Source organism: Bubalus bubalis, chromosome 9, assembly GCF_019923935.1.
Source record: "Bubalus bubalis isolate 160015118507 breed Murrah chromosome 9, NDDB_SH_1, whole genome shotgun sequence".
Classification (NCBI taxonomy): domain Eukaryota; kingdom Metazoa; phylum Chordata; class Mammalia; order Artiodactyla; family Bovidae; genus Bubalus; species Bubalus bubalis.
The window spans coordinates 29,872,818-29,894,351 of NC_059165.1; the positions used below are offsets into that span (position 1 = coordinate 29,872,818).

The following is a 21,534-nucleotide window of genomic DNA, read 5'->3' on the forward strand; positions in this document are numbered from 1 at the left end:
TTGATTAGACAGCTTAAAGTTTTAAAACTATGACCTAAAATAAAAAGCGCAAAAGAAGAAGCTTTGTGTGCTTGTTTTCAGCTATATATGCTTTAGGATGGTCTAATGTTCGTACTTGAAAGCACTGGAGCTCAATGCATGGAGTGCTTTCTCTCAGCCTTTCTGGGAAGGGAGGATCCCAGGAAGAATATGATCAACCCATAAGGAACATACAACATGGTCTACTGAATTCAGCTCAAATTAATCCTCTTTATACAAAACAAGTTTAACAACAGAAATAAAAATTTTCATTTACATGAAAAAGTCTGCTAGTAAGTCTGTTTCTGCTGAATATTTCAACCAATCAAAAAAAAAAAAAAAAGTAAGAACGGTGTGGCTGCTTAGACAGATGCCTTTCCATCAGCCAGCAGGCAATGCTTCTTACACTGCTGTCCACAGACTGCCTGCTCTTATTCCATGAAGCATCTTTATCTCATACAAATGCTGGTCCAAAGCAGAGACTTCCATTTTCAGAATTTCATCTTTATCTAGTCAGTTTTCACTACCTGAAGGTCTTTATGGTCAAGAAAAGAAATCGTAATAACCCACTAAAACCTGAAGTGATTTAGTAATTATCATCATCAAAACAGTATTTTAAAGCCTATGACCAACAGTGACAACATCTGCTATCCTTTGCCAAAGATGGCTATTTACTCCTAAGCCAGCATAAAATGCAGCCATGAGTGAGCTTGCTATGCAGTTTAAAAGAGACGATGCACATAAAGCCCCTAGCTCAGTGCTTGCTGTATGATAAAGAGCTCAAACATGGCAGTTAGGATCACTGTCTTATTCTGTTCCTTACAGCAGCCTGTGAGAAGGTATTGTACTACTGCAAAGATGAGAACGCGGTGTGCCGGGGCTGACAGGCTATGGACTTAGTGAGACTGACTCAGTTGACAGAGCCCACTCATACAGCAGCAGCACCACCCCCTCTGTGCTTAGTCCATATGGGAAGCTGATCAGGATGGAGTCAATGCTGATCTTACCTTTAGGCTCTACCCAGTTGTGAAACGTTGAGCAAGTTATTAAAACTGTCTGAATCTCTTTATTCATCTCAAGGATCTACCTCAAAAGATGATTTGAATATTAAATACTGGGTCAGAGCAAAAGCACAGCAGATAACAGCATTCAGTCATTCAGTCAACATTTCTGGGACTCGTACTAAGTGAGAGGCACAGGTCATAGCTCCCAAACCTATCTGCGTGTCAGAATTATCTAGGGAGCTTTTAAAAATTCCAACTCCCAGGCCACACTAAGTCGTCACAATATGTGGTGGCAGAATACAGGTATAAGTTTTTGGAGCTTCCCAGATGACTTCAATGTGCAGACAAGCTTGGAGACCACTATGCTTAGGCACTAGACTCACCTACCTTTCCTGAAAGCTCTCCTAGTTCACTCATTCTACTCTCTTAAACATCTCACACCTAAGCCCTCTTTCAGATTCCTACTGCTCCTTCTCTAGCTCAGGTTTTCAGAACCTCTCCATGAGCTTGCTAACTTGTCCCCTACCTGTCACTACTTTCTCTATCCCCCTACACCCACCAGCTCTGATCCAGCACTCCCGTGTGCAGAACCACTGGATTAACTTCCTCTGGCTACTAGCTCCTCAGTCCAGCCTGCAAAGCCCTCAACAAAGGCAGTGTCCCACCTTCCCAGCCCCTCTTTCCCTATACCCCTATGCTACTGATGACCCAAACCAACTGATTACCTCACTCTCTCCAGGTAGATCCCATGTCTTTCAACTGCAAAGACTCATTCTTGGGAACAAGGAAAAAAATCCTCATGATATTAGACAGTCTATCACCAGCTACAAAGTGAAATCTTCCCCAATTGAAAATGGTGTTCTTATAAACCATGGTGACCTTGGTTTTAAGGAGGCTGATGTACCTTTAATTTCATAATTTTATATAATTTCAGATGAAACACAAAAAAGAATTCCTTTTACCTTAATTTAAGGAGCGGCTGGGTCACCCACTTCTTTAACTTGCGTCTCCCAAATGAAGTTTTAGTATGGTCTAAAACCCAAAATAAACTTCCTTTGGTTTTCATATCAGTCTAAAAAAGACCAGAAAGCATGTTTTATTAATTCAATGATTGTATTTGAACCAAAATTGCCAGTTGTGCATGTGCCCTGCTGCTGCAGCACTTCAGTCGTGTCCGACTCTGTGCGACCCCATAGACGGCAGCCCACCAGGCTTCCCGTCCCTGGGATTCTCCAGGCAAGAACACTGGAGTGGGTTGCCATTTCCTCCTCCAATGCATGAAAGTGAAAAGTCAAAGTGAAGTCACTCTAGCGACCCCATGGACTGCAGCCTACCAGGCTCCTCCATCCATGGGATTTTCCAGGCAAGAGTACTGGAGTGGGGTGCCCTTACCTTCTCTGTCATGTGCCCTAATTATTCCATATACCCCAATTATAATGTTACACATGCTTAGCTTTTATGCTCAAACCAGGTGTTCATACATTAGATGAATGAATATGTGTGTGTGTGTATATGTATATATATACATACACACACATATATACACATTCTATTTCCCAGGTGGCGCTAGCGGTAAAGAACCTGCCTGCCAATGTAGGAGATGTAAAAGACACAGGTTCAATCCCTGAGTCACGAAGATCCTCTGGAGGAGGGTACGGCAACCCACTTCCATATTCTTGCCTGGAGAATCCCACGGAAAGAGGAGGCTGGTGGGCTAAGATCCACAGGGTTGCTAAGAGTCGGACACACCTGAAGCAACTTAGCACACACACACACACACACATCCATCCATATAAACACACACAAAGTATTGACATTTTGCATAAGAAAGATACAGTTTACGTATAGTTTTTAACTAACAATAAATTACTGAGAAGTCTCTTTTAAAACATCTGTCCTAAATACCTTAAAAATATAACTGCATCCTTTCCTGCCTTAGGAAAGCACAGTGAAAATAATTTCATGTTCCTTTGGCAATTCAGTATCTCCCACTACTTAAGAGTTGCCATTCTAAAGACAGATAATCTCATGACAACACTCTCTCTTAAGGAAAGAAGTGAACGTGCACTGCACCCTAGGACTGTACCCGGGAGGGTTTGATTTTCGCCTGTTTTATTAAATCCGTAGCAAAAATTTATCTATGCTTTGCTACTTTACCATTGAAAAAATTTACAATTAACTAGAAATTGTATTTAATTTTAACCAAGGTTTCACTGTAATACAAAATGTCTATTAATAGGTTTGTTTTATTTGGAACACAGAGTTACAATTTTCATCTGAATTTTTTTTTGCTTTTTCCTTTTCCTTCATATCAACAAACAGGTACTTATAGGACACCTCCCGTGTGCTCAGTAGAATGACTGGCAAAGGTATATTAAGACACGGTCCCTCCCTCAGGGCACTTATATCCAAGTGTGGGAGGAAAGACTCCTAATGAGGACACGATGTCATCTGGCAGAAGGCAACTATAAAAGGTGTGCTACAACCTCTCCAGACCTCGGGAGTTTAAAGCAAAGCACACATGGGAACGACAGTGGTCATGGAAGGTTCCCTGAGGATGAGCTGGGCATGCAGAGCTGACCTATGAGGGGAATCCACATAGGTGACTGCACCATCCTATCCTGAGACAAAAGCCCAACTGCTGGGACCACAGTGAAGGGTCCCAGGAAGAGCATGGAGCATTGGAGAAGCACACTCAGACAGGAGGGGACAGGTGGGGGAGATGGAGGCCTGTTACACCTTTGCTCTCTCTTGCTACTCAGACCCCTCCTCATGACCCTTTTCCACTGATCCATGGAAAAGGAGGAGAAAGCTGAAGTGTGAAGACAAGCAGAAGATGTTAACTCTCAGCCTCCACTTCTACAAGCACCTGAGTTCTAATAGAGAAAGGGATTTTTAAAGGGTATTTTGAGGATGGATGATTTTTGCCTTAGGACTTTGATTTTGGAACTGACGCCACTGTGATAGGACCTGAACAGGAAGGATGTGGAAGAAGTAAGGAAATGCTGGGGCTGCATCTGGAGGCTCTGACTGTGGGCTCTACCCCTACCACTTGTTTCCTGTCTTGGGGATGTATATAGCATTGAAGAGAAAGACTTGCGGGAAAGATGCTCAACTTCCAAATAACAGAATGATATGATAAAAATGCTCATGCATAACAGGAAGGCTGACTGCAGTACATAAGGACAGCCTGGCAGAGGGAGAAACCTGAATGAGAGAAATCAGACAGTAATATACAAATCCAAGAGTCAGGAGACTGACTAATTCAGCATTTACTTTAATTCACAGCAATAGCAGTGATTCACAGCAGATGGTTCAGCTCTTTCACTACTTACTCAAATGACTCGGAACTACCTTATATTTTTGTGACTTTATGTTATAATAACATTATTTTTTGGAGAAGGCAATGGCACCCCACTCCAGTACTCCTGCCTGGAAAATCCCATGGACGGAGGAGCCTAGTAGGCTGCAGTCCATAGGGTCGCTAGAGTGACTTCACTTTGACTTTTCACTTTCATGCACTGGAGGAGGAAATGGCAACCCACTCCAGTGTTCTTGCCTAGAGAATCCCAGGGATGGCGGATACTGGTGGGCTGCCGTCTATGGGGTCGCACAGAGTCGGACACGACTGAAGTGACTTAGCAGCAGCAGCAGCAGCTCACACTTTCAAGTGATAATTTAATGAATAAAAGCAATAATTTTAATATCTTCATTATCCTTCACATTCATCAATAAAGGGCAAGTAAGCAATGATGAAAGTTTGTGAAGTGAAGTATTATGTATCTCACAGTTAAACGCAGTATCAGAGAAACTTGTTTTATACGCTGGACAATGAAGTAAGGCTATGGACATTTTAACAAAAAGTTATGTAGAAAACAAACATATATAGAAAAACATAATGAAGCAGATCAAAAATATCCACTGTATATTAATTTCTAAAGATGATACCTTTACAAAGAAATATTTAATATAGAAAATATGAGGACGGCCATATTGCTTCAATCATTAAAAAGCATGCTCTAAAGCTCCCAATGTAACCTCCAAATAAGTATTTCATGTATTTGATTCTCCAAAAAGTGAGCAGTACAATTACCAAGAGATGTGAGGCAGACCAGCCGGCTGAAGACAATACTGTTTCACCTGCACTAAGAACAGACTGCTGCTTCATCCCAAATTTCTTTTCAAAACCATTTTGAATCAAATAGCCCTTATGTTTGCCTGACCTGATTCTGAAGGATTTCCAGGTTCCTTAATGTTGTTCCATTAATTGTCATAAATTCCATTTCACCTGACAACTGTTTAAAATTCCTGTAAAGGAATGAAATAAAAGCCATGAGGCAAGTGCATAAAGAAACAAAGAAACAAATTCAGTGGTTACAAATATTCCAGTAACATTACAACAGAAGTTTTAGCCCTCTGATAGGAAATCAAACCAAAAAAAGCCAGAAGAATATTCATTAAAAGATTGTCTTCCACCAGTGCTGGTGCTTTTAGGTAAACTGATGTGAAAGGACAGCCGTTCTCACACCAAAAACTAAAACAAGGGAAGTAATGGTATTAACAGCTTTTTAGTTTTTTAATTTCCAGTAATAGAATCAAGCATAGTCAAGTCATAGTATCAGGAAAGCAAGTGGGGGGGGTCTCTTCAGGAAAAGCTATGCAATTTGCTAGAAAAATATGTCAAGGTTCTTTAAAATGTCCTCCCTCTTCTTTGGCATGAGATCATCTTGATAAACACTTTAAAAACTTTTAATCAACATTCTGATACGTGCAAATGTTATTTATTCTATAATCAAGACCACACATTCATGTGGCTAATGTTTTAGTAAAGTCTAAACTGAAAAAGTAGAAATTATTTAGTTCAAAGAATTCACATTTTCCTTATGCCCCTCCAAGTACCCCAAACTAGATTAAAAGCTCAATAAATTTCAAACAAGCTTGAGTATTGAGTTCAATGTGATTACTAAATGCATGCACAATTCAAACTGCATCCTTGTTAGTCTTTCATGTTAAAAAACATATTAATCAATGCATTACTAATTCAATAATTAATTTCCTTTATAAGTCAGTCCTTTGACATTTCTATCCACAGCACTTATAGACTTGATGGCTCATTTTTCAAAGCAAAGAAAATAACAGCAGGTCACTAAGCTATTTGGAGGGAAAGCATGAATGTTTGCATCATAAAACCAATCCCACTCATCATGGCCCTAATAAGATACAAACAAAATCCAGTTTCCCAAGCCAGTAATGGAAGAAAGCCTTCATCTAGGAATCTAGAGCCTAGAATCAAGGCCAAGGAGCCAGTGTTCATTGAGAGATGCCTTGACTTCTAGATGACTCCCACAGCTAAGACCCAGAGCCCTGAAAAAGAAATAACTTGCTGCATATTAGGAACACTACCTAGCGACTCAACATTGTCCCGTGGCAGTGTAATATACCTGTGACAGGTTTACCTAGCTTCCAAAAGATGACTTGTTAAAAGATTTTCAGAGGGAAGCAACTCCAACACCGATAGCAGGTATGTGCGCCCAGTCTCTTCTTCTTGTAACTGTTAATCTGCCTTGCATTATGGAAATTTATGTTCTTCGGTGATCCTTATTAATAGATCTAAGCTCTGTGGAGGCATAGGTTATTTATGCCTTACACATTTTGCAGCACCTGCAGAGCCTAGCAGAAAGCAGATGCTCAGCAAAGGTCTGCCATCTTTCGATGGGGAGGCCAGTTTAGGTTTCTTTGTTTTCCTTTGAGTCATAAAGCCCAGAAATATATGTGAAACATCCAGAGACAATAATAAAATGTAAAACATTATTTTTAGGAAGAAACAATTGGGCAGTGATTTGCTGTACAACTGACAGATGTTCATACTCCTTCATGGTGAAAAATAGTTGGAAGTACTGCTAGCCTGGCCTCTGAGTTGGTACCCAACCAGGTCTCATAGGTTTAAATAAAGTCACTTACTTTCCCCTCTCCTGACAGGTTTAAACTACATCCTAGGGGTGATTAATGAACACTTGAGTACCTTAACATATTATTGACCAGAGATGTATTAATGCCACGGGCATGAGTTTCGACAAAAATGCCCCCGTCAATAAAGTGTTAATCATTCTCAGACACTGGGAATGCTTAGCTGGCATCAAGAATCCACAGCCCAGCAGCACTGACATCTGCACTCATCTTAATAAAAGAGATCGACCACTAGGAATATTAAGTTAACCCGATTCCTATGGCACAATAATTACCAAACAACTAAAAGAACTAACTCTGCTTTCAGGTTTCCCATGTTTGGATGATAAAGTACTCTGGAGTTGCGACTCTTCCTTACAAATACAAAAGAAATTTCCTCTGTCGATGCCTATTTTCAATAGGAATTATATATATATATATATATATATATATATATATATTTTTAGCACGCATGTAGAAAGCTTTAATAGGTCTCCTGCACAGGTGGTGATGGCAAGTCTTGGGAGGGCACGAGACTAGGTTCAAGGCTGCTGGCAAGGTGCTGGTGGAGACAGGGGCAGAAGCTTGGCTCTCCCAGGGGCCTCATGAAGCCTAAAGTCCGAAGCTCTCCAGGAGCCTCTGCCCAGGCCACCTCTGCCCATCTCCTGTTGCTCTGGAAGAGCCTTTTCCTTGGCCTTAGGTTTCCCAGGACCCAAGGCAGTAGGACTTTCCCCAACCAAACCACAAACGCTCTCTAAACTATCACAGCTTCACCATGGGTGAAACTGGCCCCATAGTGTGGGGAAAGCACCAACTGCCTTGTTTCTTTGCAAAAATGTGGCCCCATTTCAGAAGGCTGACTTGGGAGCATCGTTGGGGAACACCTGTCATGAGAATAGAGTGGCATCAATTTACATATAGGAAAAGGTCAGCTTTCATTCCAATCCCAAAGAAAGGCAACGCCAAAGAATGTTCAAAGTTAAAGTGAAAGTCGTGTCGCTCAGTCTTTGTGACCCCATGGACTGTAGCCTACCAGGCTCCTCCGTCCATGGGATTTTCCAGGCAAGAGTACTGGAGTGGATTGCCATTGCCTTCTCCAGGTAGGAATTATATATATATTTTTGAACTCAGGGTTGTATCTGCCAGCATTCCCTAGGAATTTGACAGGAGTGATCACTGATGAAGCAACTCTAAATTATTTATCCTTTTGGAAGAAACCAAATTTGATATGCTTTGAAATAAACCTTATAAACAAGGCCTGGCTAGCATTCACACTGTGTGAACTTCGACAGAAATCTTCCAAGTAACATGGGAAAATACTTCATTAATATTTCAGACAACAATAATACATAGGATGTATATGTACATCAAGTTTTATAATGGGAGAAAAACATTCCTGCTAAAAATTGCCAAAGAAGTTTAGGATTCCACATCACTCCTATTTCTCACTCCTATTTCAACTTTTAAAAAAATGAAAACCAATCTTTCTGATTCAGACAAAGGCAGCAAAGGTGCAGACCTTATGTGAAAGATCAATCCCTTACAAAGATTCTATTTAAATACTGTTAACATTATTTGAAAATGAAAACAGAAAAAAAAAAAACCTACCATATGCACCATCTTACATATGAAATCCATAGTATAAAATAATTCTCTATATAGTTTTCAGAGTTCATACATTCACTATTAGTCTAACTTTTGATTGTTAACTTAGAAATTATATCATATTACAAAAATTCAGTTTTATTGTAAATTCACTTCTAATTTATTTGCAATTAAAATGAATATCTTTGCATTCCTAACTACTGCCAGTAAGCATATTAGAGAAGAAAATAGTAAGAACGATGACCTACAGATCTCCAAGGATTCACTAGGAGAATACACAGTACTCAGCATACAGTTCATATAGCTATGATTATTGCAGTGAAAGGATATAAAGCAAAATCAGAAAAGTGAAAAGGTACACAAGACAAAGCCTGGAGGAAACCAAGGGCAAGCTTCCAAGAGTCCTCCTTGGCAGAAATACACAGGATGCACTTACCTACCCCAGAGTGAGTTGTGGCAATGTATATGAAATATTTACCAGAGAAGTTCATTAGAGACTCAGCACCCAGGATTTTTCACTGCTGCTGCTGCTGCTGCTAAGTCGCTTCAGTCGTGTCCGACTCTGTGCGACCCCAGAGATGGCAGCCCACCAGGCTCCGCCATCCCTGGGATTCTCCACGCAAGAACATTGGAGTGGGTTGCCATTTCCTTCTCCAATGCAGGAAAGTGAAAGTGAAGTCGCTCAGTCGTGTCCGACTCTAGCAACCCCATGGACTGCAGCCTACCAGGCTCCTCCACCCATGGGATTCTCCAGGCAAGAGTACTGGAGTGGGGTGCCATTGCCTTCTCCAGATTTTTCACTGGGGGGCTGTTTTTACAAAGGTACCTGCTCCTGAGCAGGTGCCAAAATTACAGCTCTCAGAAAGTAAGTAGTTGTCCAATATAAACCATACTGCCTGCAGAAATGGTTTAGGCACAGGGAGTCATTCTTACCAGAAAATGCTGGAGATTGGCCCCAAATGCAAGTCCCAGATGCCAGTCAAGAGTCAAGCTTGAAATAGGGTTTTCTAAGGATAGATGTCTCATTTGGCTTGCCATGTTAATCTGTTTTTAGTATCAGTGTTATATTTATATTCTTTTGTGTTCCTTCTAGTTTACTCTTTATTCCTAAATTGATCTTTTCTGGACATATAGTTCATTCTTAAGTCTTATCATCTCATTTCAAAGCCTTCCTATTTCTCATCTATTCTCCTTTGTTCTTTCACATTTAGCATCATTTCCTTAACGTCGTTTAGCTCATTTTGAAGTAGTAGGTTATAGTTTTTATTTCATCTGTGAGCATGTCTTTCTGGTGTGCGTTTATTTTCTATAAGGATATTATCCTGTTCCCCATTCTTTTCTATTATAATTTTATATGGGATTTTCAATTTGGTTCTTTTCCCACTGCTAATTTTTAAGTGAAAATTTGTTTTCCATAAGTTTCAAGACATAGACCCTGTTTAGGAAAGCTGCTGTTACTTTATACATCTCCCTCTTCTGTTGCTTTTGTGTGGTATTTAATCATGGAACCTCACCTGCTTTCATTCATAAAAAGATTAAATGCATGAACATTGCTCTTTAGCCACAATTAGAAAACTGGACACATTGTATTACATATGCGCACACACATATACATATATACACATACACATATGTATATAATTGTGTGTTTGTGTGTGTATTTTAAATTGTTTTTCAGGCAGTTGAACATCAGGCAGCATAGAACTGTGGTGCCTGAGAGAAGAAAAACAAAAAGAGATAAACACTAGGACTAACCTCTTGGAGAGACCAAGGAAAGTTGAAACTGTGAGACCGAATGCCAGAGACGACAGAGACGCACACAGAGAGATGTAGAAGGGTGCGCTCAAGTCTTTGGCCAAGCCCTGATCCTAAAATTGTGGAGGACGTCACATGAGATCATAAGAAACAGCAGGATGAACAAGGACCAGGTTCACACATGGCTTAGTATAGTTTGTTCTCTAACGAGAATGGCTGCTGCTGCTGCTAAGTTGCTTCAGTCGTGTCTGACTCTGTGCGACCCCACGGACGCAGCCCACCAGGCTCCGCCGTCCCTAGGATTCTCCAGGCAAGAACACTGGAGTGGGTTGCCATTTCCTTCTCCAATGCAGGAAAGTGAAAGTGAAGTCACTCAGTCATGTCCTACTCTTCGCGACCCCATGGACTGCAGCCTACCCCAGGCTCCTCCATCCATGGGATTCTCCAGGCAAGAGTACTGGAGTAGGGTGCCCTTGCCTTCTCCAAATGAAAATAGAAATACCTCAAAATACTTGGGACACTGGGTAGAAGTCTCAGAAGTGCATTGGGTGGGGTTAAAATAGACAAAGACAAGGACTTCCCAATCTTGGTACCAAATGATATTTTACTGAGACAGCTCCTATCTGTCCACTCCATCTCTGCAGAAGAGGAAGCAGCTTACCTACAGGATCAATATGATACAGGATAATTCTTCACAGAGCCAAAGGTAAGAGGCCAGTAAAGGTAGAACATGGAAAGGCAAGAAAATTATTCTGTTACCCTTTTTTCCCCACTAGCTTTTAAGCTAGCACTTTCTTAGAAGGTCAATTGCCAGCTTTTAAATCTCTCAACTCTACAAAATTAATCACTCTTTTAAAAAGCTGTCTATGTTAGTGGCTGTCCTCTTTATCTTCATCTTTATGGTCTGTGAAATAATGACTGAAATCAAGAATAAGAAAGGTGATGAAGTTTTATGAACGTTTTTAAATACCCCTTCTTAATACAACTTGTCAATTAACTGTGCTTTAATATAAAGCACAGTTCTTTACTCAACACTAAAATACATTCAATAGCAATCATGAATACAAACTGACCCAATTCTTAAGCCTTCTATTAATTTTTTATGTCAACTAACATTTTTAATACTCCTCAGTAACAATACCACACAGGTCACTCTTGCCCCAGAATACAGTATTCCATCAAGAGCAGGTAACTGAGTACAGTACTTACCAAATTCAATTTAAGAAATGTTTTTTAATATAACCCCACCCTTCTTAAAATTTGTCAGAAACCACTTACTTGGGTTTGGAAAGCACCTTTTCCAAGTTAAACTCTTTGAGGTATCTTATTATGGCAGCCAAAGAACAAATCACAGGCTTCTCCAAGTTAATGATGTCAGAAAAACTTTGAGAATCTAAAAAACAGAATATATACCTTCATTAAAATTATTATTCATCATATTTAAAAACAAACATTAAGTGAAATAAAATTTTGTTTATAATTATTGAAATAATCGTTTAGACACTTAACTCCTAAAATTACCCTTTGGAAAAATATAGATTATAAATACCTAGAGTATGAAAAAGGGCAATTTTCTGAATTGAACCTTCTTTCAAAAGCAAGGGATCAAGTATTTTCAAAGTGTAAAATGCTCATCTGCTTTGACCCAGAAGTACTCCAAAATGCTTGTTAAAGATGTGTATACAAGGAAATGAGTTGAAAAATCTTTCATAGTAGTAAAAAATTACAGAAAACCTAATTGAATATCAATTAATAGATAAACAAATTTCAGTACCTCTAGATTGGTATGCACCTACTACTGGGAAGGACTTTCCCTTTAGCTTTCCATCTGGTCTCCCACCTTTATCCCTGTGCCCTATCAGTTCAGTTTAGTTCAGTTCAGTTGCTCAGTTGTGTCCGACTCTTTGCAACCCCATGCATCGCAGCACGCCAGGCCTCCCTGTCCATCACCAACTCCCAGAGTTCACTCAGACTCACGTCCATCGAGTTGGTGATGCCATCCAAGCATCTCATCCTTTGTTGTCCCCTTCTCCTCCTGCCCCTTATCCCTCCCAGCATCAGAGACTTTTCCAATGAGTCAACTCTTTGCATGAGGTGGCCAAAGTACTGGAGTTTCAGCTTTAGCATCATTCCTTCCAAAGAAATCCCAGGGCTGATCTCCTTCAGAATGAACTGGTTGGATCTCCTTGCAGTCCAAGGGACTCTCAAGAGTCTTCTCCAACACCACAGTTCAAAAGCATCAATTCTTCAACGCTCAGCCTTCTTCACAGTCCAACTCTCACATCCATACATGACCACAGGAAAAACCATAGCCTTGACTAGACGGACCTTTGTTGGCAAAGTAATGTCTCTGCTTTTGAATATGATGTCTAGGTTGGACATAACTTTCCTTCCAAGGAGTAAGCGTCTTTTAATTTCATGGCTGCAGTCACCATCTGCAGTGATTTTGGAGCCCAAAAAAATAAAGTCTGACACTGTTTCCACTGTTTGATGGGACCGGATGCCATGATCTTTGTTTTCTGAATGTTGAGCTTTAAGCCAACTTTTTCACTCTCCACTTTCACCTTCATCAAGAGGCTTTTTAGTTCCTCTTCACTTTCTGCCATAAGGGTGGTGTCATCTGCATATCTGAGGTTATTGATATTTCTCCCGGCAATCTTGATTCCAGCTTGTGTTTCTTCCAGCCCAGCATTTCTCATGATGTACTCTGCATAGAAGTTAAATAAGCAGGGTGACAATATACAGCCTTGATGTACTCCTTTCCCGATTTGGAACCAGTCTGTTGTTCCATGTCCAGTTCTAACTGTTGCTTCCTGACCTGCATACAGATTTCTCAAGATGCAGGTCAGGTGGTCTGGTATTCCCATCTCTTTCAGAATTTCCCACAGTTTATTTTTATCCACACAGTCAAAGGCTTTGGCATAGTCAATAAAGCAGAAATAGGGTATTCTTAACAGAACAGGCAGAGGAATCCTTTTGAAAACGTACATCATATCATTAGATTACTTTGCTTTCAAATCCTGCAACATCTCTCAACTCACTGAGAGATGTGGCTCAAGTTCATAAGGATCTAAAAGTCCCTAAAAAACCTGCTCTCCATCTCCTTTTATCTCTGAGCTTGCCTCCTAATAGTCTCTTCCTTAGCTACTCTGTACCAGCACCCAGGCTCCCTGACATTCTTTAAACACACCTGGCACTCAGACATGCTGTACTTAGTGTTGTTTCTGCCTGAAAAACTGTTTCTTTGCTCATCCACGTGGTTTTCCCCCTTAACCCCTCTAATCTTTGTTCCATCTTCGTTCAATTGCATTTTCTCAGTGCGGTCTTCCTTCACCACTGCATTTAAAAATTCACCTCTTCCCTGTCTGTCTTCTTTTTAAACTCTGCTCATTTATTTATTTTTGGCTGTGCGGGGTCTTTGCCGCTGCGCGGGCTTTTTCTCTAGTTGCTGCAAGCAGGGGCTACTCTCCAGTTGTGACGCACAGGCTTGTCAACCGCGACGGCTCCTCTTGTTGCTGAGTACGAGCTCCAGGGTGCGGTAGGCTGCAGTAGCTGAGGCACGTGGGCTTAGTAGTTGCGGCTCCCAGAGTCTAGAGCACAGGCTCAGTGGTTGTGGTGCAGGGGCTTAGCTGCTCTGCGGCATGTGGGATCTTCCCAGACCAGGGATCAAACCCGTAGGACCTGCACTGGCAGCTGGGTTCTTTACCACTGAGCTACCAGGGAAGACCTTCCCTGCCTTTCTCTAAAGAACTCATCACCTTCAAACACTATTTTATTGTACACCTCCTCCCACTAGACTAAAAAACTCCAGAAGGGCAGGAATTTTAGTCTAATTTCTTTAAGTATAAACAATACTTTTAATAGGCATTCAATAAAAATTAGTTGAAATAATAAATCCAAGTCATATTTAATAAAAATAAAGAATTATGCATATTCATGTGTAGACCTGTACATCAAAAAATTCTTAAGAATTTGACAGGAGGGACTTTTACCTTTTTCCTTATACACAACTATGTTTTGATCTTTTTTTTTGGCAGTAGGTATTTACTACCTTTAGAAAAAATTATAAGATACTCTCTACAAATCTGTAATATAAAGTATATTACTTTCAACATAACTTTTTGTAAAAACAAGGTGTAAATGAAGAATTAACGCTTTTCTCTTCTACTGAGAACTTCATCTTTTGACTGCCCAGCTCTGTTCCCCAGGAAACCTGATAAAGATGGAATGCCCATGTGTTATGAGACAGCACTGCATATGGCGGAAATGGCCTGAAATCAGGAAACTGCATCCAGACTAGGAGAGGAATTACCTGATTCTAGAATTTTGGCCTTCCTTCAGTACATTGACTCTTTGAACTTGGTATGTCCTTTGGAGAAATTCCAGCAAGAGCTAAGGTTTCCTGTAGGGCAGACCCTGCATCCACCTGCTTTCTTTGCAGCTGAGTTGTCACTAGAGGATGCCAGGAAGTTCAGCACCCAGTGGCTCTATGGACTGCTGCAAAGACGGAGAGGACTCCTCCCGCTAAAAAAAAACGGTGCTGTGCCAGCAAACTGGATTTTCTGTCCTATGTGATTCTAGGTGAATTGGATGCCAAGAGTGGCTTATGATAATTTCATGACTTAGTCTTGTCTATAGTTTAGCATAATTTGATGATTCCTTGGCATCGGCCAAGACACCATGAGATTAAAAAGGATGGGGGAAAAATGCCCTAAGACACTGATGCCTAAGAGGGAGCTGGGGGAGGTTGGTCCAAGGGTGAAAGCTTTGCAACAGGGTAAAAATGGATCTTAACATAAGCTGGACTGGCAAGAATGAGGGGTGCAGGCCAAATCAAACAGATACTCAGCTGAGGAAATGTGAATTAGACAAATAATGGATTCAACCTATTAAGACTGTCAACAATGTTCTGGTATTTTAATTCTGGGCATTAATTTTTAGAAGTGCTAGCCTTCCTTAGGAGATTTCTCCACACATTTTATAAAACTGCAAGGAAAATCATGGCCACCTTTTGAGGGAAGGAAGAAGGAAGATGACTCAGTAATTAACTTGTCACACTCCATGAATATGTCAAAAACATCACATTACTAAAATGGTCATAACTACAAAAAGCAACTGCAGTTATTCCTCTAAGTGTAAGAACAGTGAATGCTTTCCTCTGCTTCTTCCAGTTGTTTATCAATAACTACCGAGCTTTCACTAGCCTTTACGTCAAATTTGTACCTTTATTCAAATCTCAACTCAGTTACATTTGTGGACATATGGCTAACATGTATAAAATATTTACCTTTAATGTCAACTACATCTTTTGCATAAAATTCTGTAACCTCTTGGAAAGCATGGCTGTATTCAAAATACACATTCTTCATCCTTTCTACTCGAATTCTATCATCCCGCACACTGAAAGAAAAAAAAACAAAAATTTAAAAAATAAGTATACATAATCTTGAACTATCTGTATTCAGGCCCTGACCTGACCAAAATAAATACTCATCCATTATTCTTCCCCAAGATGGGGAAAAAAAAAAGATCTAAGGTTTCCCTGTCAAAAGTCTACATTTCATAAAATACTATTACTTTAACTACTGGTATTTTATAACACCTCCACATAGTGAACACTCTAAACATACTATTATCAAGAACTTATTAAAATTACAGTCAGTTACTTTAATAAACACGAAAGAGAGAAAAACGGAAAAGCAATCAATTTAATTGCATCATTTGTTTAAACCCACTAACAAGAGAAGACATCACTGAGTATTTCTTTCCTCAAAAAGGCATCTTTGTCTGGTTGGCTCTGTGCTAAGTCCATTTCTTCTACCAGAGCCTTCCCAGTCAAATATAGTAAATTCCTCTTAGGTCAACTCCCACTCTTTAGTTAAAAGAGGAACTAAAAAGCCTCTTGATGAAAGTGAAAGAGGAGAGTGAAAAAGTTGGCTTAAAGCTCAACATTCAGAAAACAAAGATCACGGCATCTGGTCCCATCACTTCATGGGAAATAGATGGGGAAACAGTGGAAACAGTGTCAGACTTTATTTTGGGGGGCTCCAAAATCACTGCAGATGGTGATTGCAGCCATGAAATTAAAAAGACGCTTACTCCTTGGAAGGAAAGTTATGACCAAACTAGATGGCATATTAAAAAGCACAGACATTATTTTGCCAACAAAGGTCTGTCTAGTTAAGGCTATGGTTTTTCCAGTAGTCATGTAAGGATGTGAGAGTTGGACTGTGAAGAAAGCTGAGCGTTGAAGAATTGATGCTTTTGAACTGTGGTGTTGGAGAAGACTCTTGAGAGTCCCTTGGACTGCAAGGAGATCCAACCAGTCCTTTCTAAAGGAGATCAGTCCTGGGTGTTCTTTGGAAGGAATGATGCTAAAGCTGAAACTCCAGTACTTTGGCCACCTCATGCGAAGAGTTGACTCATTGGAAAAGACTCTGATGCTGGGAGGGATTGGGGGCAGGAGGAAAAGGGGACGACAGAGGATGAGATGGCTGGATGGCATCACTGACTCAATGGACGTGGGTTTGGGTGAACTCCGGGAGTTGGTGATGGACAGGGAGGCCTGGCGTGCTGCGATTCATGGGGTCGCAAATAGTCGGACACGACTGAGTGACTGAAATGAACTGAACTGAACACTTCTTTAAAAATATGCATGTATGTATGTATATATGCTCATCTGAGTACATAAACAAAATCATCAAATCATCATCCATGCTGATAGTACACTGTCTCATCCATTTCCTATTTTGCTTGACTCCCCTTTTCCCTCCCTCTTCTCCTTTCCTAATGACCTCACTCCCAAGCCATGCTAACAGCCTAAGAGGAATCCTTTCTCATTTTTTTCATGTTCATATGGTCATATACATATATACTCACATATACACTGTTTCATAAAAATGGAGCGACTTTATACAAACTTTCCTTTATCTTGTTTTCTCTACTAAGTAATAACTCCTGGAATTCCCTCCATATAAAGTGACCTAGATACAACTCATTCTTTCTAATGGCTAAAAAAATATCTGATAGTATGTAAAAGCCATAGTTTATACAACCATTTCTTTACTATTGGACATTCACTTGATGTTAATATTTTGCCACAGGTTACTTTAGAACATTTTTATCTAAAAAAATTATAGATGCAGATGTATCCTGCACATGTCCCTCTTCAGTCATATTCATCTACCATCTTTAGAAGTAAATGCTACCATCAACTTGGTGTATATCACCACCATGTATGTTTTTATATTTTACAACATATTTTATCATCTTTACACAATACATTGTATTGTTTCATGTTTTAAATTTCATATAAGCAATACTTTATTATACATACACTTCTACAACTTGCTTTTGCACTCAGTACTATATTTCCAAGATTTGTACATAAAGCTAGACATGCTTCTTTTTATATTTTCGATTATTTCTTATATTTGAGTAGACTTTTAAGATTTGTCATTCAAATTTAATTAATCCAAATTTATTTGGGAGGATGGTGTGAAGTTGAAAATACACTTTTATTTTCCATATGATTATGAATTAATGACCAAGCACCATTCATTTTGATATTTGGCAAAACTAATACAATTATGTAAAGTTTAAAAAGAAAATAAAATTTAAAAATAAATAAATAAATAAAATAAAATAAAACATTCCATCTTTTACTACTGATTTATGATGCTGCCCCCACATTTCTGTATATGTGTGACACTGTTTCTAGCTTATATCCTATTCTACTATCTTTTGTCTACCTCTGTATCAGGGCCATAGTACTGTAATTTCCATGGCTTGGTATCAATATTTGTGGCAAGGCCCCCACCTTGTCTTCATTACTTCTGGGCTTCTGATTTTCTTTAAAATTTTAGGTTCATTTTGTCAAGTTTTACAAAAATCTTATTGGGCTTTTGACTGGATTGCAATGAACTAATTTAGAGAGAAATGATATCTTAACAAATTAAGAGATCCCACTGTTAAAGATGGCGTAAGATCTCTACTTATTCATGTCTTTTATATCTAACAATATTGTTCTATTATTTTCCCCATATTATATGTATCTTTGGTTACACTCACTCTTAGATTAATAATACTATGAAGGGAATCTTTTCTCTATTATATTTATTAAAAGCTTATCATTGGTGTACATGAACCCAAATTCTTATATGTAGCAATTATACTAAACACTTTTTTCTTATATTGTCTGTGTATATATTAATATCACCCACAAGAGGAAAATTTCTATTTTTCATTTCTTTTTCCTACCTCATTACACTACAAGCTAAGACCTCCAGGGCTACGTTGAACAAAGGTAATGCCAACAGGCATCCTTAGTTTCTTACTAAAGCTAATGGGAATGCTTCCAAAGTTTCAGCTCTTAAGTATGATATTTGCTGTGGGTTTTGGAGTAAATGACTTGTTAGGCAAAGGTTTGGTAAGTTCCCCAGTTTTTGCAAAAAGAAAAAAATTAGTCATAAACGATTACTGAATCTTACCTAACATTATTTTTACAGGTGTTAAAATGATCATATGGTTTCCTCTCACTTAACCTTATATTATTCGTATTTTCTAATGCTGAATGAACCCTGCATTCCTGGAATATATTATACTTGTAATGATGCTCTGTACTACTTAAATAAAGTTATAAACTTGATTTCTTAGTTTTTTTCCCCCAGAATGTCTGTGCCCGCATACCTACCTCCAAAGACTTTTTCTGTTCTACTATAAAACTAGACAGGCATCAGCTGCTTCAGAAAGAAATCTTAAAGGGAGGATTTTCCCCCATCTGTGGTGCTGAAGAGGATTTTTCCACCTTAATCCAATGCAGAGAGTATCAGACTAACTATTGCAAATCTCTTGTCAATTTTTATCTTCCTATAGACACCCTTAATACCTGAATTTTTAGAAGCCTGTTGCAAAGTTATTTAGCCACTCAAAGAGCAATGAGTGACCTTACATGAGTCCCACAACGTTTCTGTACAAGTTCCTAGAGTGAACACACGAGGCAGCTGGTAACTTAATTACTGTTCTAATTAACATTTTGTTCGAGAAGCAGATAAGAATTTAGAAACCCATTAAATCTGATAAAAAATGACTTGTCAGTTATCTCTGAGGCTTTCCATGGAAGCATTACAAGAGTGTTAAATTCAACATTTTGCAATCTGTATGTTAAATACCCTCCTACATTTTTTTTTCCCCCACAAACTGGTTGGAATTATATGTGAAATCTCTAATCTGTGGTTTCCTAGATTTTTTTCTTTTTATGGTAAAATCAAATCACTGTATCTTTGAAACAAAAGCCTTCCTGAAACACTGTATACATAAAGAGTAATATCCAGCCAGAGGATTTTGTCAAACTGGATATTAGTAAAATTTCTATATTCAACAGAGAACTGTCGATCTTGGTTTCTTCAAACTGCAGCCTGAGGAAATACCTGGGTGGGAAACACCAGCAACAAACATTAAAAGCACAGGTGCCACACCCCAAATGTGTTCAATCTGAATTCAGATTGAATTGAATTCAATCTGAATTCAGATTGAATTGAATTCAATCTGAATTCAGCAGGAAGCTGGGGGAGAAGGTATTTTCAGCAGCGTTTTGGGGGTGATCCACAGGCAAAGTGCAGACCACAAACACTCATCTATATGAAAAATACTGGTGACCATCACAGGACTAGAGTACGAAGTGGAAATGTAAATCTTCTCCAAAGACAGTTCATGTTTTAGCTGCTCTATTAGAGGTGGGCAGTCAGTATCTTTTCACCAAAAAAACCAGTAAGGAAGTCAACTAAGGTCAAGTAATTGACACAGGACTTTAAAAATGATTTTAAAAAAACAGAAACAAAAAAACATCTTCCCACCCTCTTAAGAGGCTGTTTGTGACCAGGGGTTGAAGCCTTCTGAATGGAAAAGAGGCCGCAGAAGCTATGTTCCTCCAGGGACCTGGGGAGGCAACCGCCCCTCTGGGCCGGATGGGAGGACTAATGTCAACATGCGAGGAGTCTCAGTCATTACATGGGGTAGGCAAAGCTGGACTGTCTTAAGATTTCCAATTTAAAAAATTCCTTTTTGTATATTACATGCCTGTCAGTTGCCAAATATACTGTATTTGAAAAGTTAAGTGGTGATAAGACTCTCAACAAGAGTGGAATCCATGCTAAAAAGGAGGGGGAGCCTTAGACCGAGGAACTTTTAAAGTCAACTTGGACGTAAAACTGGTAATTTTCAGGTGTTGAGTAACAGACTACCTACAAAGGTTTTGGTAATGTAATTGTGACCAAATGTCAGCTTACCAATTTTATGATCTATGCTGACTTTGGAAACTATCATTTTTATAGATTAAAAAAAGCCTTGTTAAAGGCTGATAATCTACTCTATGAAAACTCAAGGCCTCTTCTGACAGTGTATTTACTGATAATAACAATACAGACTGAGTTCCAAGCTTGCTGAGTGGTTAAATTCTGTCCTCTGAAAACAGAATGCAGTAGAGGTTGAGATTAAATAAAACAGACCATGTAACATAGTCACGATGTCTCCATATTAGGATGAAATTCATTAATTTTATCACTGCTCATAATAGGGAACTGTCACCACTTTCTTAAAAGACAGAGGGCATAATGTCAAATTACAAAGACAACCACTAGAACAAAAATATCAGAATAACCCCAGAAGAACAGCAAGGAAAACATACCACACGTGAAAGATTCTTTGAAAGATATTTAAAATAGAAAACTAAATACAGGCAAGCTAATATCACATTTATCTGCCATGACAACAAATGTGAGTTAAACTCACCTATTTAAAGGAAATTAACCTCAGACTGGATTACAAGATAGAAAAACTTTCTACACTACCAATAGGAACAAAATTTTAAATCATTCAGAAAGGGTAGAAATGGATAGATGGAAAAAACTGCCCAGATGAATATATTAGGCGAACACAAATTTTTTAAAAAAGCATGGGACAAGATTTTGCTATTAGACAAGGTAAAATTCAGGACATAAAGCATTATAACAAGACAAAGAGAGCTACTTAAAGATAAAAAGGACAGGATAGAAGAAAAGCTTTTCATCCCATATTCTTTTAAGAATTTTAAATTTCTGAACCATTAGAATATACTACTTATTAAAAATTGTTTATTAAGAAGAGAGGAAAAAAAAAAGGAAACTGGATTTACATAGGCGCTCCCGGAAGACGTCTGTCCATTTCCCCC

The 21,534-nt window shown here is 39.0% G+C and overlaps 1 protein-coding gene across 5 annotated transcripts in view; it reads right to left on the reverse strand.

Annotated features, from left to right (window-relative positions):
• The window catches only part of MSH3 (mutS homolog 3), a 183,296-nt gene that overhangs the window by 120,447 nt on the left and 41,315 nt on the right, over positions 1-21,534 (reverse strand). For all 5 annotated transcript variants that reach the window (XM_006065108.4, XM_006065107.4, XM_044947345.2 and 2 more), the window contains exons 9-12: positions 15,616-15,728; positions 11,607-11,721; positions 5,246-5,330; positions 1,985-2,094 (exon numbers count right to left, since the gene is read on the reverse strand). In XM_006065108.4, coding sequence (XP_006065170.2) covers positions 1,985-2,094; positions 5,246-5,330; positions 11,607-11,721; positions 15,616-15,728 — 423 coding nt within the window. The remainder of the gene's footprint in view (positions 1-1,984; positions 2,095-5,245; positions 5,331-11,606; positions 11,722-15,615; positions 15,729-21,534) is intronic.